A 13,159-nucleotide genomic window follows, 5' to 3' on the forward strand; every position below is an offset into this window, starting at 1 on the left:
CTTGTCTAAACTCCTATGCATAAACTCTTTGCATTATTTTTGACATGGAGGATGGAAGCAAGATGGGAAACAAATGTAGGGGGCTTTTGCAGTACTCCAGCTGAAGATGCTGCTGAACTGTGGCAGTGAAGATGGAGAGAAACAGACTGACTTGAGAGATCACAGGGAGATAACATTACTCAGACCGGGTGATGGATACGTACTGAGAGAGGACAGGCTGAAGCAAGTTCTTAGGGTGGGGTCCCAGCAACTAAACTCTGAGGGAAGCTTTCCAGGCAATACTAAAGCTTCTTCCCATTCTAGGTCTCTTCCACATCTAGAAAGGATTAATTCCACACCCAAAAGAATCCTATTCAGTTTAAAATTAAGGGTCCCCCATCTCAAACACCTGTGCCCTGCTAACTCACCCCAGGACACTCAGTCCTGCCTCGTCCATGGCCAGCCCGGGCAGACAGGAGTATCCTTTCTTTTAATTTATCAACAAAACTTAAAAGACAAACAAAAATGTATCTGTAAAATATAAAAACTCTATAGATGCACTAGAGGCGAATCACCACATTTTATTCAAGTATAGAGTATACCATCTCTACTATGAAATCTAAGAAACTCAAAGCTTAAAAAGGAATGTCATAGATTTAGGTAGATGAAGATCATCATTATACAGATGACAACAACAAAGTAGAGACTGCTTCAGTCTCACCAAGTGACCTGGAATCATAAGATTTGTACTTGGGTTTTATAACTCCTCATTCTGTTTTCTTACTCTTTTGAGACAAGGTCTGGCACTATCGCCTAGACTGGAGTGCAGTGGCAGGATCTTGGCTCACTGCAACCTCCGCCTCCCAGGCTCAAACCATTCTCTCACCTCAGCCTCCCAAGTAGCTGGGACTACAGGTGCATGCCACCAGGCCCAGCTAATTTTTGTATTTTTTTAGAGATGGGGTTTCACCATGTTGGCCAGGCTGGTCTCGAACTCCTGAGCACAAGTGATCTGCCCTGTCAGCCTCCCAAAGTGCTGGGATTACAGGTGTGAGCCACCACGCCTGGCCTTTCTTACTCTCTTAAACTCACTTTATATAAGATATAGAAAATAATGTTTAAAGTAAGCTGTATAAAGACTATCCCTAGATTTTATAAATCATATGTTTCAAATGCATTAGGGAATAGTAATATTAAACATATCTTCTCACAGTATTATAAATACTAAATAACTTTAAATTATAAGCTGGGCCCACTGGTGTACACCTGTACTCCCAGGTACTCAAGAAGCTGAGATAAAAGGATCACTTGAACCCAGGAGTTTGAAACTAACCTGGGCGAGGTAGCATGATCCTGTCTCTAAAATAAATATAATAATAATATAATCACACCTAAGGAAAGTGGAATAAAGGCCATGGAAGGGAGGAATAAAAGGACTCACAATCTTAAAGCTATGACTGACTCATAGGTATGCAACTAAGTATCAGTTCTTAAAGACATCACAAGATGCCTGTAATCCCAACACATTGGGAGGCCTAGGCAGGAGGATCGCTTGAGGCCAGAAATTCAAGATCAGCCTGGGCAACAGTGCGAGATTCTTTATCTACAAAAATAAAAAGAAAAGAAAAATTAGTCAGGCATGGTAGCACACGCCTGTTGTCCCAGCTACTCCAGAGGCTGAGGTGGGAGAATCGTTTGTGCCTGGGAGGTCAAGGCTGCAGAGAGCCATGGTCACGCCACTGCACTTCAGCCTGGGTGACAGAGTGAAACCCTGTCTTGAAAATAAAATAAAATCACAAAATCAGATTGAGAGGCCTGGTGAATTTGCCCTTGAATGATAGTTATAGAATAAACTGATTTATATATACATAGTACTGTAAATATCCTCTGCTTATTAGATCTTTTAAGAAATGCTTTTGCTGGGCACAGTGGCTCACGCCTTTAATCCTAGCACTTTGGGAGGCAGAGGTGGGCGGATCACGAGGTCAGGCGTTTGAGACCAGCCTGGCCAACATGGTGAAACCTTGTCTCTATTAAAAATACAAAAAAAATTAGCTGGGCATGGTGGTGCACACCTGTGATCCCAGCTACTCAGGAGGCTGAGGCAGGAGAATCATCTGAGGCAGGAAAATTGCTTGAATCCAGGAGGCGGAGGTTGCAGTGAGCTGAGATTGCACCACTGCACTCCATACTGGGTGACAGAGTGAGACTCGCCTCAAAAAAAAGAAAAAAAAAAAAAAGCTTTCATATCCCTGGTTAAAAATTATTTTGAGTCTACTAAGAAAAAGATACAGGGACATGAAAAGCCAAATTATGAGTTACATTAACCAGAAAGCCGGATTATGAATTATATTAAAAAGTTTTCAAATTACTTTATTGAATAAATATGGATTTTGTAGAAACTGAAAAGTTTTGTATTTTACTTCAGATTTTAAAAATACAAATAAAAAATACGATATAGACAGATATATTTCTAATTAACCAAAGAAGAGAACAGAAGATGAAGAGACATTCTACTTAGTTCACTAGAGTCTGATGTAAAATCTGTTGCTTTGGGTAAAAAGTGGTACTACACTAAGGAATCCAGTCTAGGGCATACCAAAACTTTCTAGTCCCACATGTTTCTGATAAAAAAAATAACCAGAGGCTGCCTTTTCCCAAGGGGGCCCTGTGATTCAGGCCAAAAATTCCATAGCTCTAAACTTCAACTGCCAAACTGCATACCAAACAAGAAATACTCTGAATTACTTTTTAACCAAAGTGATACAGATGATTAGAACCAGATGTCTTATTCAACACTACATATTATATTGTATATTAATATATGTTCCTGTATTTTATTTACCTGCTGAGTGAGATGGAAAGATCTATAAAGAGGTCACAGTAGCATCTAAACTCACAGGTTAGGGATCAAAGCCACAGGAATGACAGAAGGCAATTTTTAAGGTTGATATTGGTAGAAAATGGTCTAATTTATAAAGGAGGGAGAGGAGGCTGCATATATTTAAAGTACCTAATGTGAAAACATGTACAAAGGATGTCAATTTCAGCACTTTTTCTTTTCTTTTTTTTTGAGACGAAGTCTCACTCTGTAGCCAGGCTGGAGTGCAGTGGCGTGATCTTGGCTTACTGCAACCTCCGCCTCCCAGGTTCAAGCGATTCTCCTGCCTCAGCCTCCAGAGTAGCTGAGATTACAGGTACGCGCCACTGCACCCAGCTCATTTTTTGTATTTTTAGTAGAGATGGGGTTTCACCATGTTGGCCAGGCTGGTCTTGAACTCCCGACCTCAGGTAATCCGCCCACCTCGGCCTCCCAAAGTGCTAATTACAGGCATGAGCCACCGTACCCGGCCTCAGCACTGTTTATGATAGTAAAAGACTGGGAAGGGCCATAAGGAAGTGATTAAATAAATTGTGTTACACCCACACGGTGGAACAGTGTGGAGACGTATCACACTGGAATATCATGCAGTTGGATCTACTTGTGCTATGGCGGAACTAGCTCCAGAATATCGTAAGAAAAGCAGCAAGATGCAGGACAGTAAACACAGTATGGGAGGGGAAGGAGGTTTATTTTTAATTAATTAAAGAAGAAGATAAATACTATTTTAAAAAATACCTGGTGGTATCTTCTTAGCAGTCCCTTTTTTGCTTCTTGGACTTCTTTTTCCAGGTATTCTTTTGTCCTTTCCCAAGAAGGCCTGTTCATCTCTGGAGGCTTCACAAAGGGTGTTTTGCGAGTTCTCACCTGCAGCCACCTCGCAGCTCAATGTGCAGCTTTCATTATTATTGAGACTGTCCTGCTCAGACACTTGGGGCTTTCCCATCGCACTGTCACTGCTGGTCAGATGCTCATGCCCGTCCCCGTCAAGCTGATTTTCATTTTCATCTGATGCAGAAGGCAGGCAGGTCACACTCCTTTCCACGCTGTCACCAGGATGACATCCATCTTGTGGTTCTATTTGCAGATTATATGTAGGAGTATCGCTGTCATCCATTAGAGCATCCTTTGGTGAACCATTTAAAGTTACATTAAAGACCTTCCATGTCTACAATGACAAAAAGAAAAAAGCTACTTCATTTTCTAACCTTTGCAGATTCTCAGTGATCTTTGATTTTCCCCTTCTCTTAGGTTGTTTCATTGTAAATAGGGAAGAGAAGGAAATGACTTAAGTTCATTCCCTTTCACCATATGCAACCCAACCCCAAACTCAGCTAGTTCTCACGTGAATACTACAGGTGTCAAGCCTGTCTCCTCATGATGATCACCTGAGAGGCTGCCCAAATTCTATTCTAGACCATTACATCAGAATCTCTGAGGATGGAACCTAGGCAGCACTATTTTTTAAGTTCTCTAGGTAAGTCTAATGTGCATCAGGTTGGGACCACTGCCTGAATGAAATGACTAGTTAAATAGGTTATGTGCTGAAATTAGTCTCTTATGTTAATCCCTGGACACTCAGCAGACAACTGAAAGCTAGTTGTATAAGTTCTTCTCTGGCTAAACAGCAGCAATATTTGGAAATGAAAATGTTTGAAGATTTTTTAAAAAAATAACCTAGAAAAAAGTATGTGAGGGGAAGTTTAGGTAGCATATATTTATACTATCGTTTTATCTTTTATTTCCTAAAAATAAGCCCTGGAAGGTACCTTAGAGTTGTCATCAAAATCCTTTTGAACACTTAAAAAAAAAAAAAAAAAAGGCCATGGTTAACTCTAGGCTACTCTTAGTGTAGAATTGGAAGAAATGCTAAATCTGCTTGAAGGATACCACTAATATTTTTAAAATTTACAAAACAGACTGCAAGCCCTTTATCAGTCATCTTTTATTTCCTCTTATTATCTACAAGTGTATTACATTTTAAGAAAAATGATAGGTATGAAAGAAATAATCCGGTAATTCTGGAAAAAAACCTCAGCGAGAGGACTTCTAAAGATTCTTCAACTTAATGAGTAGAAATGCTTAATCTTTAGAAACATGTAAAGTACAGTCTCTAAAACCATGAAAAGTACAAGATAAAATATTCACCCTATACCATTAAGGAAGGAGACCACCACTTCTCCTGCTGCCCTCCTCTCTCCCACTTTTGCCTAGTTTATAAGACAGGCGAAAAGGGAGAAAGCAAAAAGTTGGAAAGCAACAGAAGTAAGATAAATAGCCAGACGACCCTGGCGCCACCACCTGGCCCTGGTGGTTAAAAAAATAATAATAATATTAACCCCTGACCTAAACTACTTGTGTTATCTGTAAATTCCAGACATCGTATGAGGAAGCCCTGCAAAACTTTCTGTCCTGTCAGCTGATGCATGTAGCCCCCAGTCACGTTCCCCACGCTTGCTCGATCTATCACAACCCTTTCACGTGGACCCCTTAGAATTGTAAGCCCTTAAAAGGGCCAAGAATTTCTTTTTCAGGGAGCTTGGCTCTTAAGATGCAAGTCTGCTGAAGCTCCCACCTGAATAAAACCTCTTCCTTGTTTAATGAGGAGTTCATTAAAACTACAGAATGGGAGAAAATTTTTGCAACCTACTCATCTGACAAAGGGCTAATGTCCAGAATCTACAATGAACTCAAACAAATTTACAAGAAAAAAACAAACAACCCCATCAAAAAGTGGGCGAAGGATATGAACAGACACTTCTCAAAAGAAGACATTTATGCAGCCAAAACACACATGAAAAAATGCTCATCATCACTGGCCATCAGAGAAATGCAAATCAAAACCCCAATGAGATACCATCTCACACCAGTTAGAATGGCGATCATTAAAAAGTCAGGAAACAACAGGTGCTGGAGAGGATGTGGAGAAACAGGGACACTTTTACACTGTTGGTAGGACTGTAAACTAGTCAACCATTGTGGAAGACAGTGTGGCAATTCCTCAGAGATCTAGAACTAGAAATATCATTTGACCCAGCCATCCCATTACTGGGTATACATCCAAAGGATTATAAATCATGCTGCTATAAAGACACATGCATACGTATGTTTATTGCGGCACTATTCACAATAGCAAAGACTTGGAACCAACCCAAATGTCCAACAATGATAGACTGGATTAAGAAAATGTGGCACATATACACCATGGAATACTATGCAGCCATAAAAAAGGATGAGTTCATGTCCTTTGTAGGGACATGGATGAAGCTGGAAACCATCATTCTCAGCAAACTATCACAAGGACAAAAAACCAAACACCGCATGTTCTCACTCATAGGTGGGAACTGAACAATGAGATCACATGGACACAGGAAGGGGAACATCACACATCAGGGACTGTGGTGGGGTGGGGGGAGGGGGAGGGATAGCATTAGGAGATATACCTAATGCTAAATGACGAGTTAAAGGATGCAGCACACCAACATGGCACATGTATACATATGTAACAAACCTGCACATTGTGCACATGTACCCTAAAACTTAAAGTATAATAATAATAAAATAAAATAAAACAATAATAATAATGATTCAGGGTTTCTTAGCTGACATCTTCAACTGTGAGCTCTATTCTATACCTATGCTATTCAAAATGGTAGCCACTAACCACACAGGGCTATTGAGTACCTGAAATATGAACACACACTGAGGGACTCAATTTTTCATTTTTATAAATTTTAATAAATTTAAATTTTTAAATGGACATCAATTCAGTTACTGAAAAACTCAAGTATGTTTGGAATAACTTGGGTATGTGAATTTTTTCACCTGTACATTTTATGAAATTGAAATATAGTTCAAGCATTTCCAATGAAAATTGTGTCCAAATTAAGATGTGCTACATTTATAAAATACATACCATATTTCAATGATTTAGTATGAATAAAATCAATATAAAAGAATTTATTAATTCTACATATTGATTGTATGTTGAAATAATACTTTAGATATATTGAATAAACTATTACTAAAATTAATTTATCCCTTTGAAAATTTTTAATGTGGTTACTAGACCACAAAATTACATATATGTCTCACATATTTCTATTGGACGATGCTGCTGTCTATGACATTGCCTTGACAGTGTCACAGTAGCCAAATATGGCTCATGGTGAATCACTCCATTCTGGATTCTTCCTTGCTAATACAAGTTATGCTATAGGTATTTCCTGGATATAGATATTATTATTACTGTAATTAAACAAATGCAAATACTTGTGGAAGGAAATAGATACTATTTAAAATTAATTTTTACCTCCTTATTTCCCATATTCACAATGTAAATCACTAGATCATGCTGTTCCTTTTTTTTTGTACTTCCCCATATTCCAAATACCCCTGGCACTTCATAAAAGTTAAATAGTATTGTCATTAAAACTAGTAAAACGGCCTTTCAGTAATCATTCTAAATACTTAAATTTCTACATAATAGTACAGTACAAAAGTAAATCACATTGTTTTAACATTTCTTTAATAAAAATAAAAAATATAATTTCATAAAGATTTAGTTCTTCATTTAGCAAAAAGAAAGGCCACAGAAGAGAAAATTTATGCTATAAGGTAGGCAAGAAGGATAAAAATGTGACAAAGTTACAAGACACAAAAGGAAAAACAAGAATAAATGTGAAGATAATGATTCTAAGGGAAAAAAACATCAAATATAGATTTTCGGTTATGAAGAGAAAGCACTGTTAAAAATATGAAGAAATTAACTGAAACTGTGACTCATATTCCGAAAAAAACCTTGGGGCAGATAAAGTGAATGAAAGGAAGCATAATTTGTTTCATATTCCTCAATCCTGCCTTTCACAATGGGGCTTGGTTCAAGATCGCTTATGTATTTACAGGGCTTTTGAGTTCAAAATCCATTACATAAATGGAAATGACAGGTCAAAAGCCTCATTGTGGGTATACCCAAGCAGTATGAAGATAAAGAGTCATCTCTCTTCTCTTTTCCGTCTCTTATGCACAGATATACACAAGTTTTACTTAAATAAACAAGAGAAGTAAACACATCCAAATTGTGCTTATTTGGTTTTAAATACCTCTTTGTTGTAAAAATGTACTGCAATCATACTTTTAAGCCACAACCAACAGAATCTAAGACTTGAAAATACTTTGGTTCAGACTATAGCCACCTCTTTTAAAACAAAAATCATGTTTACTGCCTGTATCAACTATATATCCTCATGGAAACTGTCTTATACTTTACTCATTAAATAGACACATAAAACTATACATTGTTTTAAAATGTCAATTCTTGAAAATACAATGGCAAAAGCAAATAATTTATTAGAACCTTCTTTTAAGATGCCTGACAAAATAGCTTGCATTATCTGAATAAAATGCTGAGACTAGTCGGGCACAGTGGTGTGCCTGTAGTGTCAGCTACTCAAGAGGCTGAGGTGAGACGCTTGCTTCAGCCTGGGAGTTCCAGACCGGCCTGCGCAACATAGCAAGACTCCATCTCTTTAACAGTTATTGAAGATTTACTAAGTATCAGTGTTTTAAGTTTGTTACATATATATAATTTAATCCTTATAAGTCCTATAAAGTAGTTCTAAAATTATTTCCATTTTTTATAGAAGTAAACAGCAATAGAAAGATTAAACGCATAGGCCTCAGTCACGCTGCTATTATGTGGCAAAGCCAGGATTCAATTTAGAATCTGATTCCAGAGCCTGTATCCTTAACCACTATAATCATTTTTAAATTACTTTTAAAAACCAGCTGTTTTCAGGTGTATATGTTGTAAATACCAAATTGCTACTTTAAGGAGGTCACAAAATGAACAATTTCCAATATCTTGAGATGTTTTCCAAATATGTACAATGTAGAAAAATAGGTTACACAGCAAATAAAACTCACCAATAAGACTCTTTATTTGCTGCATTCCTTTAATGTTATGAGTTCATTTCTTCAGGTTTATATGTTGGGCTATATAACCACCCCATTAGAAATTATCATGAGATATCTGACATTCATCTTTGTGCATTTAGAAAAATTTTTACCAGGCAGGCCACAGATACTTACTGAACCAACATCACGTTAAAAAAGAGGGACTAACATGCAAGAGTCTCCAAACTTTGGTGGTGTACTTATATTTATATATTTATATATCTCAGATATAGCTAAGATATATATGAGATACATAAGATATAGCTTGCATATATATCTTATATATAGATATATATAAAAGATATGTTATATATTTGAAATATCTTTGATATATATCTATGTATCTTATTTATCTCATATAAAGTTGATATAGATGAGATACATAAGATAGAGCTTGTGTATGTATCTTATATATAGAAATATATCAAAGCTATATAGCTTTATATATAATATATATCAGATATAATAAAAGGTATATATTATATATACTATATAATAAAGATACATATCAAAGATATACCATATATCTTTGCTTATAAGCATACTATCAGTAATATATATACACACATATATACACACATACACACACACACACACACACACACACACATATATATATCTCTCCCCCTCTCCCCCAAGACATGGTCTCACTTTGTACCCCAGGCTGGAGTGCAGTGGCAAGGTCATAGCTCATTGCAGCCTTGAACTCCTGGGCTCAAGCAATCCTCCCACCTTAGCCTCCCAAATAGCTGGGACTACAGGTGCGTGCCATCACATCCAGCTAATTTTTAAATTTTTTGTAGAAACAAGAGTCTCACTATGTTGCCCAGGCTGGTCTCAAACTCTTGGCCTCAAGTGATCCTGCCACCTCAGCCTCCCAAAGTGCCAGGATTACAGATGTATGCCACCACGCCCAGTGTAGGCAAAGAAACTGATTGAGAGTATACCCACTGTAGGTATATCTGTTCATAAATCATATGCACTTATGCTGTATACATATATAGTGTGTGTGTGCGTGTGTGTGTGTGTGTGTGTGTGTGTGTATATATATATATTTTTTTTTTTTTTTTGAGACAGAGTCTCTGTTGCCCAGGCTGGAATGCAGTGGTGTGATCTTGGCTCACTGCAACCTCTGCCTCCCGATTCAAGTGATTCTGCCGCCTCAGCCACCTGAGTAGCTGGGATTACAGGCATGCACCACCACGCCTGGCTAATTTTTGTATTTTTAGTAGAGGCAGGGTTTCGCCATGTTGGACAGGCTGATCTCGAACTCCTGACCTCAAGTGATTTGCCCGCCTCGGCCTCCCAAAGTGCTGGGATTACAGATGTGAGCCAGCACCTGGCTCTGTCATTTTAAACATGTGCAAAAACAAACATAAGAAAGCTTGTACTTCTGGCAAGGGCAGACTGGCTCATTTCAGACAAACCCCTCCTGCTGATCACTAGAAAAGCTGGCAGAAAGCTTCAGTTTGGAAGCCGGAAAAGCTGAGCAGAGTGTTGAGCAGGCTCACAGAGCTGGACGAAAAACCAGAGTTTGAGGTCTTCCAAGAAGAGGGGACCACAGGCCTTGCGGTGGGACCTAAAAGTGATACTCCCCAGAAGAAAAGGCAAGCCTGAAATAGATCAGTGCTCACAGGGACTAAGGCCCAGCAGAATCAATCATCTAATCTCTGGTTGAATTAAGGTGGTCTGTTCTAACCTGTTGCCTGCCAGAAACTAAAGTCAATCCTCTCTGCAAGAAAAATCCAGCAAAGGCTGAAACTATTTCCACAACTTTTCATATGTAATATTCAGTATATAATCCAAAACAACCAGGCATACAAGAGATCACGTCTTGATTTAAAAAAGAAAACTGGGGGAAAAAAACAGCAGAAACAGACTCATAGGAGATCCATATACTGGAGGCGGGGAGGGAGTGGTATGTTGGCAGCAAGGAGTTGGGGAGCATATAGAAGGTTTAAAATAGCCAGTGTGGGAAACTGAACAGTAACTGTCCTGGCAGCTGTGGAGGACTGCAGGGCTGCCGGGACGGTCTACTGAGATGAGTTCCACTACACACTCCGTCTCCATTCGACTTGGTTTCATACACTGTCTTCAAATCAATCTCATCATGCAGATCATCCACAATCTGGCTAAAAGAATCCTGTACCTTAATCTTCTACTTGAGTACAAAGTATCAATAAGACTGATACCTACGCTGGAATTTTTTTCATCATAATGGAAAGACCAGGTTTCTGCAGTCTATCTCGACACCAATTTTCATTTGTGCTCCCTCTTTATTCTTGACTGCACCGCCATTCTTCCCACTTTATGTGGACATCTGAATGCATTTTTTGAAACTCTTGCCCCTGGTTTATTTCACTTAAAGAAAATTAATTCTTAAAATGTTGACTTATATAAGTGAATTTGAAATTTCATATTTCTTAGCGATTTCAGATTCTTCTAACATAGATACATCACTGAATTCTTATACCTATACAAGAAAGCCAACGTATGTGGCTGGGCATGGTGGCTCAGCACTCTGCGAGGATCGCTTGAGACCAGGGATTTAAGACCAGCCTGGGTCTTGAAGCGAGACCCCATCTCTACAGACACTCTAAAATATTAGGTGAGCTTGGTGGCGTGTGCCTGTGGTCCTAGCTACTCAGGAAGCTGCGGCGGGAGGATTGCTTGAGCCCAGCAGTTCAAGGCAGCAGTGAGCTATGACCATCCCTTCACTCCAGCCTGGGAAACACAGCAAGACCTTGCCTCTTAAAAAGAAAAAAAAAGTACAGTTACAGGCAAATTCACATATATTTTCTTCTGCCATCCTCATTGTCTACTTTTTCTTATCTTGAAAAATTATGATATAATGTTGCCCTTTGAATGGGAACACGATGCTCCTGCCCCACATTCAGAGGAACACTGGTTTTAAACTGCTTATGCAATACAAGTGCTAATTCTTTGTCTTACCCAGTGCTCTTTTTAACCAAAAGCCAGTTGGCCAGCATTCAAGGTTACTATGAGGACATGAAACAAAGCAAATAAGCCTCCACATGAGACTGAACTCTGATCTCAGAGGTTGAGTGCTTTAACTAAACTTCACCAGCCTTCAGGGTAATCAATTTTGAGTGTCTACAACAAACAAGATCCACATACTAAATACAATGAGGCAAGAGAGAGACAGATGAGACACAACATGCCCTGAGGACTATATATTCTAAAAGTAGCTAATAAAAATACAAGAGCTGATACTCTAGCAGGTAATGAATTATACGCTATGTCTATAAACCCTGCCCTAACATTCCTCTTCTCTCAAAAAAACTTTGCTACAAAGAAGAATGTGATCAATGACAGGCAATTTCTTTGAGAGTCAGAGGAATGAAGGTTACTTTTACTGTGGAAAGGTGTAATGCGTGAATATTTGAGAATATCCAATTCCATTACAGAAAATCAAAGATACAAATAAAAGAGATGAAAATAAGTGCAGAGCAAACAGCGTGAGAAGATAGACACAGAGAAAGTAAACAGGGCATCTGTATGGTAAACACAGGAAGGAATGAAAGGACTCATAACCACCAAATATTCACAAGACCAGAGGAGACACAAAATACTCATGAAGGTACTGATATTCATGAGGTATTAAATCAGCCAATCCAATTGGTAGTATCCATTTCTATACCTACATGCCCCCCTGCCCAAGAAACACAGATGAAATCCACAGCTGCTCATCACGCTAACGGGTGGACAACAGGGTCAGGGAGGTCCCTGCGTTTCTCAGACAGGGCGAATGAGTGCTGGCCCCAGGCACCTTCAATCTGCTGAGCTGCCTTGTTCATCTTCAGCCATGGTCTGGAGGAAATGTTGATATAGCAGATAACACTGGACAAGAGGACATTGTAACCCAGCTCTGAGATGGTGTGTTCCCTCCATTCTACTCATACCTGAGGTGCATGGAGAGGTAATCTCAAGAGAAGAAATAAACAGGACCAAATAAAAAGGTGAGGAAGTACAGAATGAACAGCGAATAGTTAGACTTTGGAATAAGAGTGCTGAAGTAAAGTAGTGAGTGACGAGCCTGATAAACGGAGGCGGGGCCAGAGCCCAATACAGGAATTTAGACCAGCGCTTTTCAGACTATCTGTTGTGAAAGACCATCTTTTTTTCCCCTAGTGGGCCATGAACCAATTACTAGGGGGTAAAGGGGAGAAGGATACAAAACGTAAGCCCGGCCAGGCTCAGTGGCTCATGCCTGTAATTCCAGCTACTAGGGAGGCTGAGGCAGGAAAATCACTTGAACCTGGGAGGCGGAGGTTGCAGGGAGCCGGGATCACACCACTGCACTCCAGGCTGGGAGACAGGGAC

General features: G+C 39.1%; 1 protein-coding gene across 9 annotated transcripts in view; it reads right to left on the reverse strand.

Moving 5' to 3' along the window:
• The window catches only part of CNST (consortin, connexin sorting protein), a 115,417-nt gene that overhangs the window by 86,412 nt on the left and 15,846 nt on the right, over positions 1-13,159 (reverse strand). For 7 of the 9 annotated variants that reach the window (XR_010149592.1, XM_054674934.2, XM_054674937.2 and 4 more), the window contains exon 2: positions 3,599-4,028. The exons of 1 other annotated variant lie outside the window; for it this stretch is intronic. Coding sequence is in view for 7 of the 8 variants with exons in the window: in XM_054674914.2 (XP_054530889.1) it covers positions 3,599-4,028 (430 nt within the window). In the remaining variant the exon portion in view is untranslated. Of the gene's footprint in view, positions 1-3,598; positions 4,029-12,738; positions 12,811-13,159 lie in introns of those variants that run through there. One more of the 9 variants, XM_016942064.4, reaches the window with a different exon arrangement.

Source organism: Pan troglodytes, chromosome 1 (assembly GCF_028858775.2).
Source record: "Pan troglodytes isolate AG18354 chromosome 1, NHGRI_mPanTro3-v2.0_pri, whole genome shotgun sequence".
Lineage (NCBI taxonomy): Eukaryota > Metazoa > Chordata > Mammalia > Primates > Hominidae > Pan > Pan troglodytes.